The 24,766-nt window shown below is 40.6% G+C and overlaps 1 protein-coding gene across 4 annotated transcripts in view; it reads left to right on the top strand.

Annotated features, from left to right (window-relative positions):
- The first annotated feature begins 296 nt into the window (after positions 1-296).
- Positions 297-24,766, top strand: part of MCF2 (MCF.2 cell line derived transforming sequence) — a 100,416-nt gene continuing 75,946 nt past the window's right edge. For 2 of the 4 annotated variants that reach the window (XR_012026749.1, XM_072818306.1), the window contains exons 1-3: positions 297-437; positions 17,170-17,238; positions 24,400-24,514. Coding sequence is in view for 3 of the 4 variants with exons in the window: in XM_072818306.1 (XP_072674407.1) it covers positions 17,214-17,238; positions 24,400-24,514 (140 nt within the window). In the remaining variant the exon portion in view is untranslated. The remainder of the gene's footprint in view (positions 438-17,169; positions 17,239-24,399; positions 24,515-24,766) is intronic. The other 2 variants (XM_072818303.1, XM_072818304.1) reach the window with 2 other exon arrangements.

Genomic DNA, 24,766 nt, shown 5'->3' on the forward strand with positions numbered 1-24,766 from the left:
TTATTCATGAGAGACACACACAGAGAGAGAGGCACAGACACAGGCAGAGGGAGAGGGAGAAGCAGGCTCCATGCAGGGAGCCCAATGCAGGACTCGATCCCGGGTCTCCAGGATCAGGCCCTGGGCTGAAGGCAGCGCTAAACCGCTGAGCCACCCGGGCTGCCCAAGTCCCAAGAGATACCATTCAGCATAGGTTAGGGCATCAAACCAATTGTTTGTGGTTTTATTTTCTTATTATCTTCTTACATGTGATCTGTTTTATCAGTCTAGTGCTGGATGTCCTTTCTCAGTGTGCTCCCAGCACCCTGGGCTCAATTCTGTTTAACTCCCCACTCTGGGCTCTAACTGCTTCCTGCTCCCAGAAGAGCCCTGTGGGATCCAGGCCAGTGTCTTAACTGATTTCTGCGTCCCCAGCACTGCGTGGAGCCTGGCACAAGGTAGGAATCTAACAAAGATTTGTTGAAAGAAGAAATACAGAGTGATGAGAGTGGCCGATAGATACACGAACGAGGCCTAACGTGTTGAAATGTGGATACCTGTTTTGTATTTCTCTTCTTTCCTTCCTCCTCTCATTTCTTCTTTTCATTTCCCATCTTCCCCTAGAGTTCCACTTCGTGCTACTGGGGGTAAAATTGTCCCACGCTTCCTTCCTTCCAAGCACGATTAAAAGCTTGAGTATCTGAGGACAAGCGAGATCTGTGGACGGTCTTCCCCGAATTGGAACCTATTGATTATTATGTGCTGTGTAAACCCAGTGGTCAGACGACGTTGAATGCGTAGTAGGTACTCAGGCCACGCTTTCAAATATTTGATATGACATTATACGTGTCTTTATTTTTTAAAAAGATTTTATTTATTTACTCATGAGAGACACAGACCCAGGCAGAGGGAGAAGCAGGCTCCATGCAGGGAGCCCGACGTGGGACTCGATCCCGGGACCCCAGGATCAGGCCCTGGGCTGAAGGCAGGCGCTCAACCGCTGAGCCACCCAGCCGACCCTATACATGTCTTTAAAGCAACCTCAGAGTTCCTTTGGTCTCTGTTGCCCCGTCTCACTGATTTTTTTTTCTTCCATTTTAGACTGTATCAAGTCATTGTATTTACCCTTCAGTTCTATCAGGGTAAAAACTCCGCCTGATTTGTTCTCTTACCGTTAAGCACTAAAGCAATTGTTAATTAAGGTGGTCTTTCAAAAATGCATGCTTCATGAGAAAAATCTGCGGCAAGGCCAAAACCCAAACCTATCTGTGCTCCTGTTGTTGCACAATTTAGGTGCTTGCCAATGTTGATTTTTAAAAATTGTTACTTAAGTGGTTGGGATAAAAGATTATCTTATTGTCCTTGAGATTTGCATTTCACACATTACAAATGCAATCAAGGATCTTTTTAAATGTTTCTTCTTTGTGAAATGCCCGTTTGTGTTAATTCTTTTCACTTTTCTATGGGGTGATTTGTCTTTTTTTTTTTTTACTGACTTCTAATCTTTCACATATCCTTGATGCTATTTGCTTTTCTCTGTATGCTTTGCAAATATCTGCACATGATTTATGGCTTAGCTCATCATTTTCTTTACGATGCCTTTTGATGAAAGAAAATTTTGATTTTTGTTTGTTTTTTTTTTGAAAATTTTGATTTTAATGTAGCCTAAATTATTGGTCTTTTAGGCTTTGTACCACTTGTATTCTGTTTATATAAGAAGTTCTATGCTATCCACAGGTGGTACAGAAATTCTGTGTTTTCTCTGATCTGATTCCCAATGCTGTAGGCTTTGAATCTTCACCAGCGCATGACCATTCAAACCAAGTTCTAAGTCACCCGGGAACTGCCAGATGCCAGATGCCAGTTGGCTCCTCTCTCGGGATATGCACCCTTGCTATGGTTTTAGCCTCTGAGGATTTCCTTGTCTTCCTGCCAGTTTAGCCATACATTTGAAACGAAATTTAATTTCATTTTTCCCACCATGCTTTTGTGTTTTGTAACGGGAAGGTTTTTCAGGATTTTTAGTTCCCTATGTTACCAATAAGGGAAGATCCTCTGTGTGTGTGTGTGTGTGTGTGTTTTAAGATTTTCTTTATTTATTCACAAGAGACACACACACACACACAGATAGGCAGAGATGCAGGCAGAGGGAGAAGCAGGCTCCATGCAGGGAGCCCGATGTGGGACTCGATCCCGGATCTCCAGGATCACGCCCTGGGCTGAAGGTGGCACTAAACCGCTGAGCCACCAGGGCTGCCCTCCTCTGTGTTTTTTAAACTTGAAAGTTCAAGTCTTATTTTTTTTAAGATTTTGTTTATTTGTGAGAGGAGAGAGAGGGAGAGGGCGAGGACGAGAGCATGAGTGGGGGGAGGGGCAGAGGGAGAGGGAGAAAGGGTCCTAAGCAGACTCCACACTGAGCGTGGAACCCAACACAGGGCTTGACTTCATGGCTCAGGGTGCTTGACTCAGGGCTCGATCCTATGACCCTGGGATCATGACCTGAACCCCGGGCAGATGCTTAACTGACTGAGCCACCCAGGTGTCCTGAAAGAAGTTTTTATGTTCAAAGATGAGATTTTAGGGATTTTCTTGTATTCAAGACCTGAGATGAAGACAGGGAACCATGACCTATTATTCCCCTATCTGCAGATGATCCAAAAGATAGAAGTGGTAGGGCCCCTGGGTGGCTCAGTCATTGAGCATCTACCTTCAGCTCAGGTCATGATCCCAGGGTCCTGGGATCGAATCCCACATTGGGTTCCCTGCAGGGAGCCTGCTTCTTCCTCTGCCTGGGTCTCTGCCTCTCTCTCTGTGTCTCTCATGAATAAATAAAATCTTTAAAAAAAATGGAAGTGGTATTCTGGCTCTAGCGCACTTGTGACTGGGGAAGGTGAGAATTTAAGTCTTTGCAGAACCATGCTGCTAATTCTCATCATTGTCTGCCACTTCCTAAATGCTCACTTGTGCACTAAATCTTTAACATTACAATGTTCTTTTTTCTTAATTCTTTAACAATTTAACATTTATTGAGCACTTACCATATCCTAGACCCTGTTCCAAGTCTTTGTATTAAAAAATTTACTCATTACAATAACCCTGTGAAACAGGTACTATCATTTTCCCCCTTTTACCAATAAAGGAAACTGAGGCACCTGTTGAAGCAGATTGTCTAAGGTCATACAACTTGCAAGTGCTAGAGCTGAAATTGGAATCCAGGCACTTTGTCCCTGGAGCACATACTCAGAAGTAATGTGCTATATTACCTCTATAAGAAATATTTTTGTGAAAAAAATCAGAATTTTATATGGATACATCACCCAAGATAAAACCCAAGTATAGCCACCGTGTCATTATGGTTTATCTTTATGCATAACCTTCATCTTTTTTTTTCCCTAACATGTATTTCCATTTTTTAAAAGATTTATTTATTATTCATGAGAGACACAGAGAGAGAGAGAGAGGCAGAGACACAGGCAGAGGGAGAAGCAGGCTCCATGCAGGGAGCCTGATGTGGGACTCGATCCTGGGACTCCAGGACCATGCCCTGGGCCAAAGGCGGGCCCCAAACCGCTGGGCCACCAAGGGATCCCCTAACATGTATTTCCAAAAGATGAGCTTTCTTCTATTTGTTTTTCATGGTTAAATAGTCCTTAGGAAGGAGAAGGAGCAAAGGTGCATCCTTTGCTCCAATGGACATTTTCTTACAAATACTAATTATTCCGTTCGTTTCTTTTTTGTAAGTTTTATTGAGATACAATTCACTTGCCCCACAATTTTCCCATTTGAATTGTAAAATTCAGTGTTTTTAGCACATTCACAGACTTGTGTAGCCATCACTGCAATCAGTTTTAGGACATTTCATCATTCCTAAAAGAAGCTCTGTACCCTTCTGCCATCATGCCTCCAAATGCCCCATTTCCCCAGCCATAAGCTATCGTGAATCTATTTTCTCTTTCTCTCTCTCTCTGCCTATTCTGAATATTTCATATAGATGAAATAATAAAATTTGTGACTTCTTTCATTTAGTAAAATATTTTGAAGATCTATCCATACTGTAGCATGTGTCAGCCCTTCATTACGTTATTGCCAAATAATCTTCCATTGTATGGATATACCGCATTTTGTTTATCCATTCTTCAGTTGATGGATATTTGTGTTCTTTCATGTTTTAAAAGATTTTATTTTTACATAATCTTTACACCTAACTTGGGGTTCGAACACACACCCCAAGATCAAGAGTTGCACATGCCATCGACTGAGCCAGGCAGGCACCCCAGTTTTCATGTGGTGGGGTATACACCTAGAAATAAAAGTGCAAGGTCATATGCTAACTCTCCATTTAGATTTTTGAGGAATTGCACAACTGTTTTTCACAGGGGCTAAAACATTTTATATTCCCATGAACAGTGTATGAGGCATCTAATTTGTCCACATACTTGCTAACACTAGTAATTGTCTGTTTTTGATTATGAGTGTAAAGTGGTATTTCATTGTGGTCTTGATAGGCATGTCCATAATGACTAAATGATGTCAAGCATCTTTGCATGATCTTATTGGCCATTTTTATATCTTCTTTGGAGATATGTATTCAAATCCTTTGCCCATTTTTAGTTGTGTTATTTGTATTATTATTGTTTAGTGAGTGCTCCTTATGTATTCTAGATACATATTCCTTAACAGATAAATGATTTGCAAATACATTCTCCCATTCTGTGGATTGTCTTCACTTTCTTGTTAGTGTCCTTTGAAGTACAAAAGTTTAAATTTTGACAAAAGCAAATCACAATTGCTTGTGATTTTGATGCCATATATATACACGAAGGTTTTGCTTAATGCAAAGTCCCAAAGATTTATTTTTAAATTTTTAATTTTTTGTATATTTTTTAATTGGAGTTAAATTTGCCAACATATACCATAACACCCAGTGCTCATCCCGTCAAGTGCCCCCGTCAGTGCCTGTCACAGTCACCCCCACCCCCTGCCCACCTCCCCTTCCACTACCCCTTGTTTGTTTCCCAGAGTTAGGAGTCTCTCATGGTATGTCACCCTCACTGATATTTCCCACTCATTTTCTCTCCTTTCCCCTTTATTCCCTTTCACTATTTTTTATATTCCCCAAATGAATGAGACCATATAATATTTGTCCTTCTCCGATTGACTTATTTCACTCAGCATAATACCCTCCAGTTCCATCCATGTCAAAGCAAATGGTGGGTATTTGTCGTTTCTAATGGCTGAGGAATATTCCATTGTATACATAGACCACAGCTTCTTTATCCATTCATGTTTCGATGGACACTGAGGCTCCTTCCACAGTTTGGCTATTGTGGACATTGTGCTAGAAACATCGGGGTGCAGGTGTCCCGGCGTTTCACTGCATCTGTATCTTTGGGCTAAATCCCAGGCAGTGCAATTGCTGGGTCATAGGGTAGTTCTATTTTTAACTCTTTGAGGAACCTCCACACAGTTTTCCAGAGTGGCTGCACCAGTTCACATTCCCACCAACAGCGCAAGAGGGTTCCCCCTTCTCCACATCCTCTCCAACATTTGTTGTTTCCTGCCTTGTTAATTTTCCCCATTCTCACTGGGGTGAGGTGGTATCTCCTTGTGGTTTTGATTTGTATTTCCCTGATGGCAAGTGATGTGGAGCATTTTCTCATGTGCGTGTTGGCCATGTCTATGTCTTCCTCTGTGAGATTTCTGTTCATGTCTTTTGCCCATTTCATGATTGGATTGTTTGTTTCTTTGCTGTTGAGTTTAATAAGTTCTTTATAGATCTTGGATACTAGCCCTTTATCTGATAGGTCATTTGCAAATATCCTCTCCCATTCTGTAGGTTGTCTTTGAGTTTTGTTGACTATTTCTTTTGCTGTACAGAAGTTTCTTATCTTGATCAAGTCCCAATAGTTCATTTTTCCTTTTGTCTCTCTTGCCTTCATAGATGTATCTTGCAAGAAATTGCTGTGGCCAAGTTCAAAAAGGGTGTTGCCTGTGTTCTCCTCTAGGATTTTAATGGAGTCTTGTCTCACATTTAGATCTTTCATCCATTTTGAGTTTATCTTCATGTCTGGTGTAAGAGAGTGGTCTAGTTTCATTCTTCTGCACGTGGCTGTCCAATTTTCCCAGCACCATTTATTGAAGAGACTGTCCTTTTTCCAGTGGATAGTCTTTCCTGCTTTGTCGAATATTAGTTGACCATAGAGTTGAGGGCCCATTTCTGGGTTCTCTATTCTGTTCCATTGATCTATGTGTCTGTTTTTGTGCCAGTACCACACTGTCTTGATGATCACAGCTTTGTAGTACAACCTAAACTCTGGCATTGTGATGCCCCCGGCTCTGGGTTTCTTTTTCAATATTCCCTGGCTATTCAGGGTCTTTTCTGATTCCACACAAATCTTAAGATGATTTGTTCCAACTCTTTTCTGAAGAAAGTCCATGGTATTTTGATAGAGATTACATTAAACGTGTAAATTGCCCTGGGTAACGTTGACATTTTCACAATATTAATTCTTCTAATCCATGAGCATGGAATATTTTTCCATCTCTTTGTGTCTTCCTCAATGTCTTTCAGAAGTGTTCTGTCGTTTCTAGGGTATAGATCCTTTACCTCTTTGGTTAGGTTTATTCCTAGGTATCTTATGCTTTTGGGTGCAATTGTAGATGGGATTGACTCCTTAATTTCTCTTTCTTCAGTTTCATTGTTAGTGTATAGAAATGCCACTGACTTCTGGGCATTGATTTTGTATCCTGCCACACTGCCAAATTGCTGCATGAGTTCTAGTGATCTTGTGGTGGAGTCTTTTGGGGTTTCTGTGTACAGTATCATGTCATCTGCGAAGAAGGAGAGTTTGACTTCTTCTTTGCCAATTTGAATGCCTTTTATTTCTTTTTGTTGCCTGATTGCTGAGGTTAAGACTTCTAGTACTATGTTGAATAGCAGTGGTGAGAGTGGACATCCCTGTCTTGGGATCTTAGAGGAAAGGCTCCCAGTGTTTCCCCATTGAGAATGATATTTGCTGTGGGCTTTTTGTAGATGGCTTTTAAGTGCTGAGGAATGTTCCCTCTATCCCTACACTCTGAAGAGTTTTGATCAGGAATGGATGCTGTATTTTGTCAAATGCTTTCTCTGCATCTATGAAGAGGATCATATGGTTCTTGTTTTTCTCTTGTTGATATGACCTATCACGCTGATTGCTTTACGAGTGTTGAACCAGCCTTGCATCCCCAGGATAAATCCCGCTTGGTCATGGTGAATAATCTTTATGCACTGTTGGATCCTATTGGCTAGTACCTTGTTGAGAATTTTTGCATCCATGTTCATCAGGGATATTGGCCTGTAATTCTCCTTTTTGGTGGGGTCTTTGTCTGGTTTTGGAGTTAAGGTGATGCTGGCCTCATAGAATGAGTTTGGAAGTATTCCATCCCTTCCTATCTTCAGAACAGCTTTAGTAGAATAGGTATTGTTTCTTCTTTAAACGTTTAAACGTTTGCTAGAATTCCCCTGGGAAGCCATCTGGCCCTGGACTTTTGTGTCTTGGGAGGTTTTTGATGACTGCTTCAATTTCCTCCCTGGTTATTGGCCTGTTCAGGTTTTCCCTTTCTTCCTGTTCCAGTTTTGGTAGTTTGTGGTTTTCCAGAAATGTGTCCATTTCTTTTGGATTACCTAATTTATTGGCATATAGCTGCTCATAACGTTTTTAAAATCGTTTGTATTTCCTTGGTGTTGGTAGTGATCTCTCCTTTCTCATTCATGATTTTATTAATTTGAGTCTTTTCTCTCTTCTTTTTAATAAGGCTGGCTAATGGTTTATCTATCTTATTAATTCTTTCAAAGAACCAACTCCTGCTTTTGTTGATCTCTTCCACAGTTCTTCTGGTCTCGATTTCGTTGAGTTCTGCTCAAATCTTTATTAACTCTCTTCTTCTGCTGGGTGTAGGATCTTTTTTTTTGGGGGGGGGGGATGTAGGATCTATTTGCTGTTTTTTCTCCAGCTCCTTTAGGTGCAAGGTTAGTTTTTATATTTGAGTTCTTTCCGGTTTTTGGATGGATGCTTGTAATGCGATGTATTTCCCCCTCAGGACTGCTTTTGCTGTATCCCAAAGATTTTGAACGGTTGTATCTTCATTCTCATTAGTTTCCATGAACCTTTTTAATTCTTCCTTAATTTCCTGGTTGACCCTTTCATCTTTTAGCAGGATGGTCCTTAACCTCCACGTGTTTGAAATCCTTTCAAATTTCTTCTTGTGGTTTAGTCCCCTCCTGGGATCCTGCCTGATTTCCCTGTAATAGTCAGGGGATGGGGGGAGTCAAAGTTCCTGCTTCTCGGGGCGCGGATCCCCTGTCCTGAGGCTCCTTGCAGGCACCTCTCCCCCACTGGATTCTTTTTTTTTTTCCGTCTTCTTACCTTGTTAGAAGAAGCGCAAACTCTTCTCTCTGTAGTGTTCCAGCTGTTCTCTCTTTAAATCTCAGGTCAGCTTCTAGGTGTTCAGGATGGTTTGGAAGTTATCTAGGTAAGTTGGTGGGGACAGGTGACTTGGGGACCCTACTCCGCCAGCTTGCCCCCCCCCAAAGACTTATTCCTATACTTTAAGAATTGTATTGTTTTAGATCTTATGTTTCAAAATTTGATCTGAGTTAATTTATGTATATGGTATAAGGTAGGAATCTAACTTCATTCTTTTTTCCCCCCAACTTCATTCTTTTGAATGTGGATATCCTGCTGTCCCATCATCATTTGTTGAAGAGTATTCTTTCCTCATTGAATTTTCTTGTCTTTGTTAAAAATCAATTGATAATGATGTGTCAGTTTAGTCCTCTCATCTGTGACATGTACCACTCTAGTCCAGGATGTTGACAATGGGAAAGACTGCATACGTAGGAATAAGGGGTATATTCTATATATATTTATATATATATATATATATTCTATATTCTATTTTCCCCTCAGTTTTGCTGTAAACGTAAAACTGCTCTTAAAAAATAGTCTTAAAAATAGTCTTAAAAAAAAGTGAACTTGGTCATTACAAAAGAAATGTTGAAAATATGCCCCCAAAGTGAATTTTATGGTCCAGAAGAAAAACCCTATTAACATTGAAGTATATAGTTGACATCATATTGAATGGACAGTTTTTATTTCTTTTACCATGCCACATTACCTTGTACTATATGACATCTAAAATGACAGTTGTTGGGACACCTGGGTGGCTCAGTCAGTAGAGCATCTGACTCGATCTATCAGGGTTGCGAGTTTAAGTCTTACATTGTGCATGGCGCCTACTTAAAAAAAAATTAAATGATAGTCATGAAATCTAAAGATGTGTGTGCCTGCACCCCGATGTTTATAGCAGCAATGGCCACGATAGCCAAACTGTGGAAGGAGCCTCGGTGTCCAACGAAAGATGAATGGATAAAGAAGATGTGGTTTATGTATACAATGGAATATTACTCAGCTATTAGAAATGACAAATACCCACCATTTGCTTCAACGTGGATGGAACTGGAGGGTATTATGCTGAGTGAAGTAAGCCAGTCGGAGAAGGACAAACATTATATGTTCTCATTCATTTGGGGAATATAAATAATAGTGAAAGGGAATATAAGGGAAGGGGGAAGAAATGTGTGGGAAATATCAGAAAGGGAGACAGAACGTAAAGACTGCTAACTCTGGGAAACGAACTAGGGGTGGTAGAAGGGGAGGAGGGCGGGGGGTGGGAGTGAATGGGTGACGGGCACTGGGGGTTATTCTGTATGTTAGTAAATTGAACACCAATAAAAAATAAATTAAAAAAAATAAAGATGTGTGTGTGTGTGTGTGTGTGTGTGTTTATTTATCTCAAGCACAAAGAGGTTGGGAATTTATTTTGTAATTTCTTATTTTTTTTCATGATTGTAATTGATATGTTAAGATACTTAATATAGGGTTTTTAAAAATAATTCAAATTCAATTAGCCAACATTTAGTACCTCATTAGTTTCAGATGTAGAGTTTAATAATTCATCAGTTCCATATCCCATCATGTGCTCTCCTGAATGCCATCACCCAGTTATGCCACCTTCCCACCAAACTCCCCTCCAATAACCCTTCGTTTGTTTCCAAGAGTTAAGAGTCTCTCACGGTTTGTTTGGGATGGAAAAATGAAAATGTGATGGCGAAGCTAAGATATCTCTAGATTTTAAAAATGTTAATAGTGAAAAAAAATAAGCATTTTAGAATAGTACACAAATCAAGTTTTATCTGGAGTTTATAACACACAAAAGAGGGACTTTCATTACAAAAGAAACTTACCTTTCTCTTCCCACTCATTTTGTTGTGTAGGTACTTATAAACAACCTGCATCATGTGGATCTTCAGTGAATTGTCTGAGGTTCTACCATAGGTTAGTAGCTAATTGATTATGGAATCTACCAGTTTCTATATCCCTGCTGTGGTATTACAAGAATTGCCTGCTTGGAAAATATCTTTGTGCTAAGTCAATGATCCTGGATCAGAAGCATTTCAGAAGACTGCTCACCTCTTCTGGAAGCATGCAGAGTTCTCCACTTTTTGCTTCTAGTCTTGCTTTCTAGCTGTGGCTGGACTATCCCATGCCCTCAGCTCAAATCACATCAGGCTACATATAGTCCCCAGTGCCTTCACCAACTCCTGCATTGGCACTTGGAATGTCCTCTATTCTCCTGTCCATGTATTTGAATCCTAATCAGTTTTCAAGGCCCAGCTCAGATGTCACATCATCTATGAAACTTTCCTTTTTTTCACTTGCTCAATTTAGATGCAATAATCTCATCCCCCATGCCCTGTACTGTATATTTCTCTTATAGTAGATACTGTGTACTGTATTTTATGGCCGGTTGTCATATCTTCTCTTAATTTTTAAGCTTTTTAAGGTGTGACACTGTTTATGTTCCAATAGGCTGTAGCACCCAGCAGGGAGGAACACATAAAAAACCAGTAGATGCTTGGTGAATTGAATTATAGTGGATTGGAAGGAGGCTCCAGCACATTGTTAGCAGAAGGATTTAGCATGAATCTTTGTTTTCTTTTGTTAGTACAGAATTATGTGAGTCTTTCATACTGTACCTTTATTGCAGAACAAAGTACGATATGGTTTGTTCTGTGGTGTAATGGGAATTCATTTTGTGATTGTTTCAGAATCACCCTTTTGTTTATTCCACTTTTTAAAGCATAACACAAGTCAAGACAGCACTTCAGTTTGTTGCACGTGCTAAGTCATTACTGCTTACAGATGGATAGTGTATTTGCCTTTCACACTGAAAGGGAAAAATTACACTCGTAGAATCCCATCTGCTTGCAACAGGATTTAGGACTCAAAACCTAATTTTATCTGAGTTCTGCACATCAGCAATAGGGAACTTTCAAAGAGTTGATTGCTAAAAGTAACCATCATTGTTAAGGATTTCAAACTGTAAAAATGATGGAGTTTCTTGCAAAAGATTGTTTATAAACATTCTTGATACAGTTTGGAATAAAACTCTTCCTGGAAGAAAATGGGAGGTTATGGAGGCATATCTAGTTAGTAATTTGCATTAGAGCTAATTGAGTATACTTCTGAGGGCAGATTTTAGATTGTCTGAAGAAGGTTAGGGGACCAAATAAATGATACCGTAAAAGCTTCTTCTAAAGCTACTAGATTCTCCCGTGGGTATGAACAGTGCTTGGTGCCTGACAGTTGCTTAGTGTGAATTTCTTGAATGAATAAATGTGAATGGATGCTTCTCCAAGCCTGTTTCCTCATTTGTAAGGTGAGGGTTTTAATATCCATCTTGGAGGATTGTTGTTGAGATCAGAGCAAATGCATAGAAAGTGCTCTATGTTGAGCCTGACAAGTAGTAGGTGATCAGCAAATGATAAGTATCATGAATCATATCTGACACGTTTCCCCTCTGTTTTCATGCTGGTGGTGGCAGTAGGTTGATGGCCATAGAAGAGACTGTTATCCCTCTGGTTGATGTTTCCATTACTTTCCCTTGTATAGTATTTTATTTTTAAAATGATTTTATTTATTTGAGAGAGTGAGAGAGGGAACCCACAAGCAAGGAGAGGGACAGAGGCAGAGGGAGAAGCAGACTTCCTGCTGAGCAGGGAGCCCAACATCGGGCTTGATCCCAGGACCCTGGGATCATGACCTGAGCTGAAAGCAGACGCTTAACCAACGGAGCCACCCAGGTGCCCCCACTTTCCTCTATTCTATTTTAATCTGAGCTCCATTTTTGCTTCTTATTTTTAGGAAAACTTGAGAATATAGAGTTATTTCCCCTTTGCAGCATTTTGTTTGCCATAGCTCTTTAAGCCATAGACAGAATGGGAAGTGCGTGCAGCATGGTTCAAACTTGTTTTATTCTATTGATATGAACAGAAACCCCAGAGAAAGGATAAATGTACATGAGAGTATCACAGTGAAATAACGCTCAAGGATTGGAATTATTGCTGTTATACACCAGAATCTAGAGTAAAAATGCTTTCTATAAAATGAGAATGCTTACAGGGACACCTGTCTGGCTTGGTCAGTGGAGCGTGTGACTCTTGACCTCAAGATTGTGGGTTCAAGCTCCATGTTGGGTATAGAGATTTCCTTTTTCTTTTTTAAAAAGTAGTCATCATGCCCAATGTGAAGCTGGAACTCACAACCCCGAGACCAAGAGTCATCGAATGCTTTACTGACTGAGCCAACCAGAGGCCCTGGGTGTATAGAGATTACTTTAAAAAATATAAAAATCTTTAAAAAATGAGAATGCTTATAGATACCAACTTACTTAACTTTTTTTTTTTAATAGGCTCCACACCCAGCATGGAGTCCATTGTAGAACCCATCCTGGGGCTTGAACTCATGACCCTGAGGTCAAAATCTGAGCTGAGATCATGAGTTGGACACTTAACCGACTGAGCCACATAAGCACTCCTCAAGTTACTTTCTAAACTATTGTTTTCTCTATAGGAGTTGATAAACAGAATTTAAATTCCTTGGAATGGTAATAATAGTCACATCATAGAGGCATAGACTCTTGAAGTAGGACGTGATAGATTATTTATTCCAACCCTACTATTCACTTGATTGTCCTCACTAGCCTCCTTACCACAGAGCAGCTTGAGCTTTGTTCAAACACTATCTGTGATAGAGCAGGGCTCCTTTCTGTACCTACCATGGCAGTTATTTCATCTACAAAGAGTTCTGACATTTAGAACAAAATGCTTCTTCACATGGAGTCTGTATAGCTATCTCTGTTGCTTTGTCTTCTCTCTCTGAGGGGAAAAAAAACAACCAACCAGTGAACCAACTGCCCAATTAACCAACCAACCAACCAACCAACCAACCAACAAACCAAAAGAGTACATGATCAAATAGGTATTCATACTCCATACCTAGCCCAAGAAATTGCACTGTGTGTGTGTGTGTGTGTGTGTGTGTGCTGGGAAATGTGGCAGTATGCTTAATATTCAGTGTTTCAATCTTTACAAACTATGAAGGACACCTTGTATCAAGGTGACAAGTGTTCTCCATCTCTGCAAGTGACACAACCAAAATGAATCAACTAATTAAATGTCTGTGAACCATCCATTCAGAATATATTATTTATTTCTATACCTTTTAGGACTTTTAAATTCTTCATATTTGAATTCTGAGCTTCATATTTGAATTCTCTCTGCATTTACACAAAATTTCAAAAAAGATTTATTAATTTATTTGAGAGAGAGAGAGAAGCAGGAAGCACAAGCAGGAAGGGCAGAGGGGGAGACAATCTCAAGCAGATTCCAGGCTGAGTGTGAGCCCTACACAGGGCCTGATCTTAAAACACCGAGATCAGGACCCAAGCTGAAACCAAGAGTTGAACACCTAGCTGACTGTGCCACCCAGGTGCCCCAGTCTTTTTTTTTTTTAAAGTGATCTCTCCACCCAAATTGGCCCTGAACACACGACTCGAGACCAAGAGTTGCATGCTCCACTGACTGAGCCAGCCAGGTACCCCTGTACAACTATCTTCTATAAAAGAACTAATTGATTTTAAAAGAGAAATATTAGGAGCACCTGGGTGGCTCAGTCGGTTCAGTGTGTGACTCTTTGTTTCCTCTCCAGTCATGATCTTAGGGTCATGAGATGGTGCCCTACATCTGTGCTCAGTGGGGAGTCTGCAGGGAGTCAGTTCTCCCTCTCCCTCTGCCCCTCCCCCCACTTGTGCTCTCTCTCACCTGTTCGCTCTCTAAAATAAATAAATAAATCTTTTAAAAAAGAAATACTACTAATGAGTTTGTGATTTATGGTCGAGGCAGTAAAAGCTGGTCTCTTTTGCTTCCTAATCATGTATGGAATGAATGAATTGGCAAGCACTTTTCTGGTCTTTTGCTTGCAGTTTGAAGGTGATTGCATTAGACTCTACACCTATGTGGTTCATCAGCGGAGTCAAAGAGCTGCTCCATCGGGATGTTTTTAGGGTGTCTGTCAGATTGCCTACTGAGTTAGTGCCCTTCTTTGGGCTTCCCAACCAACATTTCTTCGGTTGAGCGACTAGTCCAAAGTAAGAAGAGCACATGCCCCTGGTTTGCGAGTCATTGAGCTTTCACGAGGGTCGGCTTGACAAGCCTGCTGTCAAATATGAATCTGCTCGACGAGCAACATGCTGTGTGTAAACTTGATCCAGCTTTGGTGATCTTGGCTTTTTATTTCTCGTGCCCAGATTAAAAGAGGTTAAAGGGTCAGCAAGAGGAACATGATAAATTGGATCTGTCCTCACCTTTATATTTCAGGAGGCAAGATGTGTGGAAATTCAAGAGGGTCAGATACGAAGCAGGGTGTCACCCAGTGTCCACCTTGCCCAAAGCCACTTCTCTCACTCTCCTTTTTCTCAGCAATCATCTCACCTTGTGTTGTGCGGCTACGCACAGGTAACCCCTGTGTCTTCTCTCCCCTCTCTCTTAAAGTAACGACATCTTCTCTTTCAACCATTATCTCCTCCTTTTTTGTTAGTATGGTGATGTGACTTTCTGAGCACAGTTGTGGGAGACATTTTACAATAGAAACATCAGTATGTTTTCCTTGTAATTCTGGATTTTACCTGTCCTTGTAGCTCCTCGAATGTAAGGGGCCCGAGAAAGCATTTGCTGAATGACCCTCACTTCTGCAATGGGGGACAGTGGGGCAAGTGTTGGGGCGTGACTTGCTCAAGATCACAGAGCTGCTCGGTGGCTAAGCCAGCACTGGGGTCCAGGTCCTTATGTGACAGGATTGAAGAATTGTAGAGTAGATGCGCACGGTTTCCATAGTTATGCAAGTGCCTGAGTGGTAATGGGAGGAATCAAATTGTAGCTATTAGTACTTCCAGAAGTGCCATCTGACATAATATTCACTGATTGATCTTGGGAGATCTTCCTATTTCTCAGCACAGGGGGGAAATTTTGGTCCTATTATGTAGGAATGTTTTAATGTCTAATGCCATCTCATTTAAATCATATGGGACACGTGGGGCATTGCCACTTTTGCAGGCCTCTAAGGGCAGAGAGACTTCTACTTCTCTGCATCACCCCCATTTTCCACCTTGTTCCATGTCTCCATCCCTAAAAATGTCAGTGTGTAACCCATGTTTGTGGCTGCCACAACCACATTCTTTTATCTGAGGAAACATGTAGCATTAAAAAAAATAACTATTCAGCTGTCTGGATGGGAAGGCTTGGAAATGTACATGCACATGCTTGGCGTGGGGCACTTCAGGAGTTGACTCTTTTCCTTAATTCCAAGACATTTTTAGGAATTGAGTTTTACATCCCAATAAATTGCAGATTTTTAATGGCCTGTGTCTTTTTTAAAAAAATATTTATTTATTCATGGGAGACACAGAGAGAGAGGCAGAGACACAGGCAGAGGGAGAAGCAGGCTCCCTGTGGGGAGCCCAATGCGGGACTTGATCCCAGGACCCCAGGATCATGACCCAAGACAAAGACAGATGCTCAACCACTGAGCCACCCAGGCAACCCAGTGGCTTGTGTCTTATGAAAATTGTCACTCAATTTCTTTTGTCTTTGAAATAGGGAGTATTTAGGTGAGGGGTGGGTCACTGTGTAGCAGATATCCATTACTCTGTGTACTGTGGACCTGCTGAGAACTTGTTTTTCTAATGCCCTTGAGCAGGATTACTTCTGGTAAACAGCATCCATATGGTATGATTTGAGGAGCACTAAGGAGGGTAATGTGTCATCAGCCTGACACCACCAGCTACTAGGCCTTTGAAGGCCCTTTGTATCAGAGAGCAGTGGGAAATATGGCTTCTATAAGAGACGTGGAACCACAGGCATTAAAACCAGCAATCCAAAATAGCCTTGTTTGATGCCCTGTTTTCTTTAAAAAGTTACCCTTGCTCATGGACCAGAGGCAGGTAGTAGGCTTTGATTTTTGGCTCTTGTAGCGTTCACTGGAATGGAACATTACAAATTAACACGCGAGCTGGAGCATCTAAAACACATGGAGCAATGCACGGATGTTGTTCTACCCATTGTGATCAAAGACAAGCTCGTATGTTGCTTATTGAACACCAACTATCATGCCAGTTGGTTTGCAGTTCATTGGCGCAGCACCCAATGACGTAGATATTATTGTGCCCGGTTGATTGGGGAAGGACATGTTTGTATGGCCAGGAAATGCAACAGGCAGAGATTTCAGTCCCTCTGTCTGGCTCCCAAGCAACGTGCTTCACCACTCCACTCTACTCTCTCTGACTTTTCCTGACTTAGGAGATGAGATAAGACATACCTTCTTCAGGGTTATTTTAAGAATCCAATAAGATAAACGATCTGAGAAGTGCTTTGTAACCACTAGTAAACTTTGCAGAATGAAAGGCATTGTCAGAAGTAGAAGGCAGGCTGCTCTGGTGCCTCCATGTGACCATCTACCCTTTACATAGATCTAGATGTCCTGGGGTTAGGACCTTTGCCCCTGGCTTTCCGGTGAGCGAGAGTAGTTTATGTCCTAGGGATAGATTCCGAGAGCTAGGACACTGGTCTTACTTACCCAGTGATCTTTTCAAGAGTGCGATTTCCTTGCCGTGTAGCTGAGAGGAGCAGAGAGGAGGTGAGCAGTGCGTCTGCAGGGCCCCCAGGGTTCTTTGCAGCATAATGAGGAATGAGGTGGATGCTCCCAGCTGTGTTCTAACATGCATGTCATCTCTCTCCCTTCTCGCCTGTCATAGAGACTGAGCTGCTTCTCCGTGCAAAGGACATCAGTCATTTCTTAATGCAAGATATCGCCTTCTTGTCTGGTAAGCAGACTTTTCATATATTTAGACCAGATAAATGTATGAGTCTCTTAGCAAAATGAGTGCGGTCCTTATTATAGAAGTAGTCACACACACACACACACACACACACACACACACACAGTTTGAGAAGCACTATTTTCTTTTTTTTTTCAGTTTTTATTTATTTAAGTAATCTCTACACACAGCATGGGGCTCGAACCAAAGACCCCGAGATCGAGTCACATGCTGAGAAGCACTATTTTAATAAACATTTATGCATTGTGCACATAGTGGCCAAACAAATAGACATTTGGAGAATAGAGCTTTTGAATGTGTTTAGATACATGATGAAAACAATCTTACCACCTTTGTACATTTGACTTTCAGGCATGCCTTTGGGAATCCATGATAGGTGCAAGTAGAATTCATCTAGGTGGGTGCAGGCTGAGAGAGAGGGTAACAACTGAGGGGACTTCTTGGCGATTTTCTCCACCACCATAGCTCTGATTATTTAAATGTTTCTTTTTTTTAAAAAAAAAGATTTTATTTATTTATTCATGAGAGACACACAGAGAGAGGGGCAGAGTCACGGGCAGAGGGAGAAGCAGGCTCCATGCAGGGAGTCCGACGTGGGACTCAATCCCGGGACTCCAAGATCATGCCCTGGGCTGAAGGTAACACTAAACTGCTGGGCCACCCAGGGATCCCTATTTAAATGTATCTTATAAATGCCGTCAAGTCATTCTAATTAAGAGCACATACTGAGTTATTTTTTTTAGAGTTTCATTTACACTTGATAAAGTAAGTTTACTAATATCTGTATATATGCATTGGTATGTGTATGTGCATTTGTATAACATTTTATTTTATTTTTATTTTATTTTTTTAAAAGATTGTATTTATTTATTCATGAGAGACACAGAGAAAGAGAGAGAGAGGCAGAGACACAGGCAGAGGGAGAAGCAGGCTCCATGCAGGGAGCCTGATGTGGGACTCCATCCCAGGATTCCGGGATCACGCCCTGGGCCGATGGCAGCCGCTCAACCACTGAGCCACCCAGGCGTCCCAAAAGTGACCATCTTAACTGGTTTTTAAAAGTATAATCTCCATTTTATTTTTTTTCAGAGAACAGTTTTTCTTCAGTCTTTAAGGACTTAGCTCCTTACAGGGCCTTTGGTGGAGGTGGTGGGATGGCACCTGCAAGTCTAAATCGGGGTGAGGGTGGTAGTGTTGGGTCCTTCTGTGCTTCAGGAGAGTGATTCTGGATTACGTTGGCGTGAATGGTTCAGTCTGCATGGTCATGTAGCCCACAGACAGCTTGGAATGCACATAGGCCTAGAAGATCTTCACTTTGGAAATGCCCCAGTCGGCAACAGTTTTTCCTATGGTCCCAGTAATGAACTTTTTTTAAAAAGATTATTTATTTATTCATTTACCAATGAGAGACACACACACATACAGAGAGAGAGAGAGAGAGAGAGAGAGAGAGAGGCAGAGACATAGGCAGAGAGAGAAGCAGGCTCCATGCAGGGAGCCCAATGTGGGACTGGATCCCAGGTCTCCAGGATCACGCCCTGGGCCGAAGGTGGCAGCTCAGCTGCTGAGCCACTCAGGTGTCCCTAAGATTTTATTTATTTGAGAGAGAGTGAGAGAGCCTGTACACGAGTGTGTGTATGACTGGGTGGAGGGGCCGAGGGAGAGAATCCTCAAGCAGACTGCCCTCGGATCTGGGAGCCTGATGTGGGGCTCAATCCCAGGACCCTGAGATCATGATTTGAACTGAAACTGAGAGATTGAGCCACCCAAGTGTCCCTGAATAAAAAATTTCTTGATGGCTTTATCCTTGGGCGTGTAATGGGCACAGTTGGTGCTACAAGTAGGCTGCATGTGACTGTGGCCCTTTGTGATGTGACTGTTATTCCTTCTTTTTTTGGTCATCTTGGTCATCTCCAGAAGTCTTGATCTTGCAAAACTGAAACTGTCTACCCACTAAAAAATAATTCCCCATTCCCTTCTTGCCTTAGCTCCTGGCAACCAACCATTCTACTTTCTGTCTCTGGGGGTTTCACTACTGTAGGTACCTCATAAGAGTGGAATCATACAGGATTTGTCTTTTTGTGATTGGCTTATTAATTCACTTAGCATAATACCTTAAGGTCCATCCAAGTTGTATATATCAATATATGTCAGAAGTTCCTCCCTTTTTAAGACTGAACAATATTCCATTACATATATATACTAAATTTTGTTTGTCCATCCATTGATGGATACCTGGGTTGCCTCCACCTTTTGGCTATTGTGAGTAATGCAGCTCAATAGCATTACTTCTTTTTAGAGATGTAATTGGTGAACCATCCCTCTCTCTTTTTTTTAAAATATTTTATTTATTTATTCATGAGAGACAGAGGCAGAGACACAGGCAGAGGGAGAAGCAGGCTCCATGCAGGGAGCCCGACGTGGGACTCGATCCCTGGACTCCAGGATCACACCCTGGGCCAAAGGCGGCGCTAAACCGCTGAGCCACCCAGGGATCCCCCATCATACCTCTCTTTTTGACTCATTCAGAAATCTAGGGAAAGTTCTGCTTAAAGACCAGCAAATGACTTTCAAGTATTAATTGGAACTATACCGGTAAACATTATTAGAGTACACAGGTAGGGGCAATTTATGAGTCTGTGTCGTTTGCTTGAAAATGAGTGCTTCTTAGATGTTGAGAGTACAAGAAATGATCTTACTCCTTTTAAGTAGTTTAATTATTGCTCCTGAAGTGCAACCAGCATGCTCAGTTTACTAAACAAGCATTTACTTTATAGATGATCCTAATTGGACACTTTCGTCTGACCTCTGCTTTAATGATTATAATTAACAGTAATTATGAATTAGTGGTGACTTAATTAATGTGGCTTTATGTTTTACTTTATAAGTGCTATAAATGTGTGACATATCGTCACTCTTGAGATTTGGGTTATTTTACTGAAGCTCATCAGTGTTTTTCAAACTGTGTTCCATATATATAGAATGACCCTCAAGGCTAGTTCCCCCACCCAGACCTCTGCTACAATTTCTTTACCTGCTCTTTGTGGTGGCTTCTTTTGTTTTTTTTAAATATTTTATTTATTTATTCATGAGAGACAGAGTGAGAGAGGCAGAGACATAAGCAGAGGGAGAAGCAGGCTTCCTGTGGGGACCCTGATGTGGGACTCGATCCCAGGCCCTGGAATCAGGCCCTAAGCCAAAGTGGATGCTCAACCACTGAGCCACCCAGGCGTCCCTGTAGTTGTTTCTTTTGAAGGAAGCGTTTCCAATGGGAAAATAATTAAACCCTCCAAATTTAGAATATAAACACCTCTCGTTCTTTTCTCACAAATTTACTATCTAGTACAGCACTTGTAGGTATTCAGTGGTAGTAACAGTTTAGAGATTAAGCAATGATCATTTACCCTTATAAGAACCTGCATTCTTTCCTTTGATAGGTATAGCTTTCCTAAGTGCTGGCTGGTTCTGTCTTTAACTAGAGTGCTTACCAGCTTGCTTGGCAAGTCTGTTATATTAAATATTATATATATATGTTGAATTATGTGTTATATATAATTTTTTGTTTTATGTATATGTATTTATTAATTTTTTAAGAGTTTATTTATTTATTCATGAGACACACAGAGAGAGGCATAGACATATAGGCAGAGGGAGAAGCAGGCTCCCTGTGGGGAGCCTGATGCGGGATTCGATCTCAGGACCCCGAGATCATGACTTGAACCAAAGGCAGATACTCAACCATTGAGCCACCTAAGTGCCCTTTATATATTTATTTTAAGTAAACTCTATGCCCAACAAGCTCACAACCCTGAGGTTGAGTCATATGCTCTACCAACTGAGTTAGCTAGGCACCCCCATTATATATTACTAGTTCTTTAATATACTCTACCTGTAGAAGCCCTTTGTTTAATGATTTGCTATATCTCTTGGTTTAGAGTTATACAGTTTCTCCCTTGAATTCCTTTGAAACTCTTGGGTGGATTCTGCCATTGTCCGTGATAATCTTCATCCTACTCTCATAGCCTAAAAGATTTATGATTTGATGTAATACTTTGAACTAGTTTGATACAAAAAAAATTAACTTGGGAATGGGAACTCTCCTTCATGTTTCCCTTGGTAAAGACTAAGGCAATGAATGAATTTGATTTTGTTCAAAGTGCATTAGGAAAGGATGTATATTCGGCTTTTATTGAATGGAATGTTCTAGAAACGTCAGTTAGGTCATATTGGTTAAGATTGTTGCTCAGGTGTACTGTCTACTTGCAAATTGTCTACTTATTCTATCAGTCATTGAGAGGTGGTGAAATTTATTTTTTATTTTCATCAAAAACATTTTTGAGATTTATTTATTTATTTTAGAGGGAGAGAGAGTGAGCACACATGTGAGTAGGAGAGGGGCAGAGAGAGAGAGAGAGAGAATCTTTTTTAAATTTTTTATAAATTTATTTTTTATTGGTGTTCAATTTGCCAACATACAGAATAACACCCAGTGCTCATCCCATCAGGTGCCCCCCTCAGTGCCCATCACCCAGTCACCCCCACCCACCGCCCACCTCCCTTTCTACCACCCCTAGTTTGTTTCCCAGAGTTAGGAGTCGACAGAGAGAATCTTAAGCAGACTTTCCACTGAACGCAGGGCCCAACACAGGGCCCCCTCCCCGGACCCTGAGATCATGACCTGAGCTGAAACCAAGAGTTGGATGCTTAACTGACTGAGCCTCCCGGGTACCCCGGTAGTGAAATGTTTTGACTAAAGTTGTGGATTTGTCTGTTTCTCCTTGCACTTCTATCAGTTTTTGTTTCATGTATTTTGAAGCTCCGTTATTAGGTACATAAGCATTTAGGATTGTTATATACTCTTGATGAATTTGCCCTGGTTTGATTATCAAATGATTTTCTTAATATCTAGTTATATTCCTGACTCTGAAATCAATTTTGTCTAAAATTAGACAACTTCTTTTTGACTAATAGTAGTATGGTATATCTTTTCCCATCCTTTTGCTTTTAATGCATTTGTGTTTTATATTTATTTATTTTTTTAGATTTTATATATTTATTCATGAGAGACAGAGAGAGAAAGAGAGAGAGACATAAGCAGGAGGAGAAGCAGGCTCCATCCAGGGAGCCTGGTGTGGGACTCGATCCTGGGACTCCAGGATCACGCCCTCAGCCGAAGGCAGATGCTCAACCGCTGAGCCACCCAGGCGTCCCTGTGCTTTATATTTAAAATGTGTTTCTAGGGTGTCTGGCTGGCTCAGTTGGTAGAGCATGCAACTCTTGATTTTGGGTTTCTGAGTTCAAGTCCCACATAGAGTGTAGAGCTTACTTAAAAAAATAAAAATAGGGCATCTGGGTGGCTCAGTGGTTGAGCATCTGCTTTTGGCTTGGGTCATGATCCCGGGGTCTTGGGATCAAGTTCCACATCAGGTTCTCTGCAGGCAGCCTGCTTCTCCCTCTGCCTATGTCTCTGCCTCTCTGTGTCTCTCATGAATAAATAAATAAAATCTTAAAAAAAAATAAAAATTAAAATAAAATTATATTTAAAAAATAAAGTGTGTTTCTTGTAGATAGTATATAGTTGGGCCTTGGACATTTTTATCCAATTTGATCATCTCTAACTTTTAATTGGGATGTCAAGATTACTTATATTTAATGTGATATATCTTACTATTTGTTCTCTATGTGTCCCATTAGTTCTTTTTTTTCCCCTCCAGTTTTGCTTTCTTTTGGGTTATTTTTCAGTTCACTTTATCTCCTTTGCCATTGTCTTATTTTTTTAAAGTTATTTATTTATTTATTTATTTATTTATTTATTTATTTATTTATTTATTTATTTTAGTAATCTACACCCAACGTGGGGTTTGAATTTACAACCCCAAGGTCGAGAGTCACATGCTCTTCCAACTGAGCCAGCCAGGTGCCCTGCCATTGTCATATTTTTATTGAACATTGAATTTTTTTCATATCCTTACATCTTTTTTCACTTAAATTCAGCCAAATGAGAATTACAACTAAACTTATCAAAAAATTTCTATTAGCAAGCTTAATTCAAAGACCTCCCTAATAACTTTCCTAAAATAATCCTTAAACTTCCATTTAGCACTAAATATTTACTGAGCACATCCTCTGTGCTCAGTTGTTGGGTCGTCTATACAGTGGGACCGTAAACATTTATATGGCTCATCCCTTTACTTAGGTGGCTTTAATTCTCAATTTTCCTTATCCTCTGGGCTGTGTCGAGGGCTGTAGCATAGGGTGCATGCTGAATCTTAACCCAAAGAGAATTTATGGTCTTTGTTTCTTTGCATTAGTAAAAGTCCTATACGATTGTTGCTATTACTGCTTATATTGTTTTTTTCACAAATCCATTAGAACATCACTTATTTCCTGTAGCTTATATCCTGTATTCTTTCAGACTCACCATAGCTGTAAATGGTTGATTATATCAAATCACCTGGTTTGAATTTAGGCCCATAGCATTGGTATAGAAACAGTTATTTCCCAGTATCCTCAGTTGTCCAATATGAGGGGTCAGCTGTGTTTTTAATTATATTTATTATATTCATTTCATCAAAATTTCTGACTATAATCACTTATTTTGCTTTCTCTCTTTCTTTTTTTTTTCTTACATTCTGTTTTCATTTAGAAACTACTCGGCTACTTTTTTCTTTCTTTTTTTTAAAGTAGACTCCACACCCAGTGTGAGGTTTGAATTCAAGACTCTGAGATCAAGGGCAGCCCGAGTGGCTCAGCGGTTTAGCACCGCCTTCGGCCCAGGGTGTGATCCTGGAGACCCGGGATAGAGTCCCACATCGGGCTCCCTGCATGGAGCCTGCTTCTCCCTCTGCCTGTGTCTCTGCCTCTTGCTCTCTCTCTCTGTCTCTTATGAATAAATAAATAATAAAATCTTTAACAAAAAAAAGGCTCTGAGATCAAGAGTCAAATACTCTACCAACTGAACCACCCAGGTGTCCCTTAGCTACTCTTTTGACTTAGTCAGGAGCATGGTGCCATTTTGATTTTTGTGGAGACCATCATCCTTATAAAAGTTACATTGGCCCCAAGCTGCCCCTCTCAAATCCTCAGTTCTTGCATTGTAGTCATGTGAATTGTTAAATTGGTTGACTTATTTTTGTGTTGTTTTAGGTGGCCGGGGAAAGGATAATGCTTGGATCATTACTTTTCCAGAAAATTGTAATTTCAGATGTGTACCAGAAGAAGTGATAGCAAAGGTGCTGACTTATTTGACATCTATTGCAAGGTATAGCATTTCATTACATGTTTTTCGATTTGTTATGTGTTGGATACCCAATTTAATGTAATAACAGAAAAATGGCTTCTTTTTAGTGTGACTGTTATTATTGTAAGTGATTATAAGACTCCTCTTCAGAGTAGATAAGAAATAAAACTTACAAGGGAAAGCCGACAGCTACCTAAATTGCTATAAAAATTATACTGAGGATCTATGGAAACAAAATCGGGAGTCTAGAAATATTTGCCTTCCTGAAGAAAA

The sequence above is a fragment of the Canis lupus genome, chromosome X (assembly GCF_048164855.1).
Source record: "Canis lupus baileyi chromosome X, mCanLup2.hap1, whole genome shotgun sequence".
Lineage (NCBI taxonomy): Eukaryota > Metazoa > Chordata > Mammalia > Carnivora > Canidae > Canis > Canis lupus.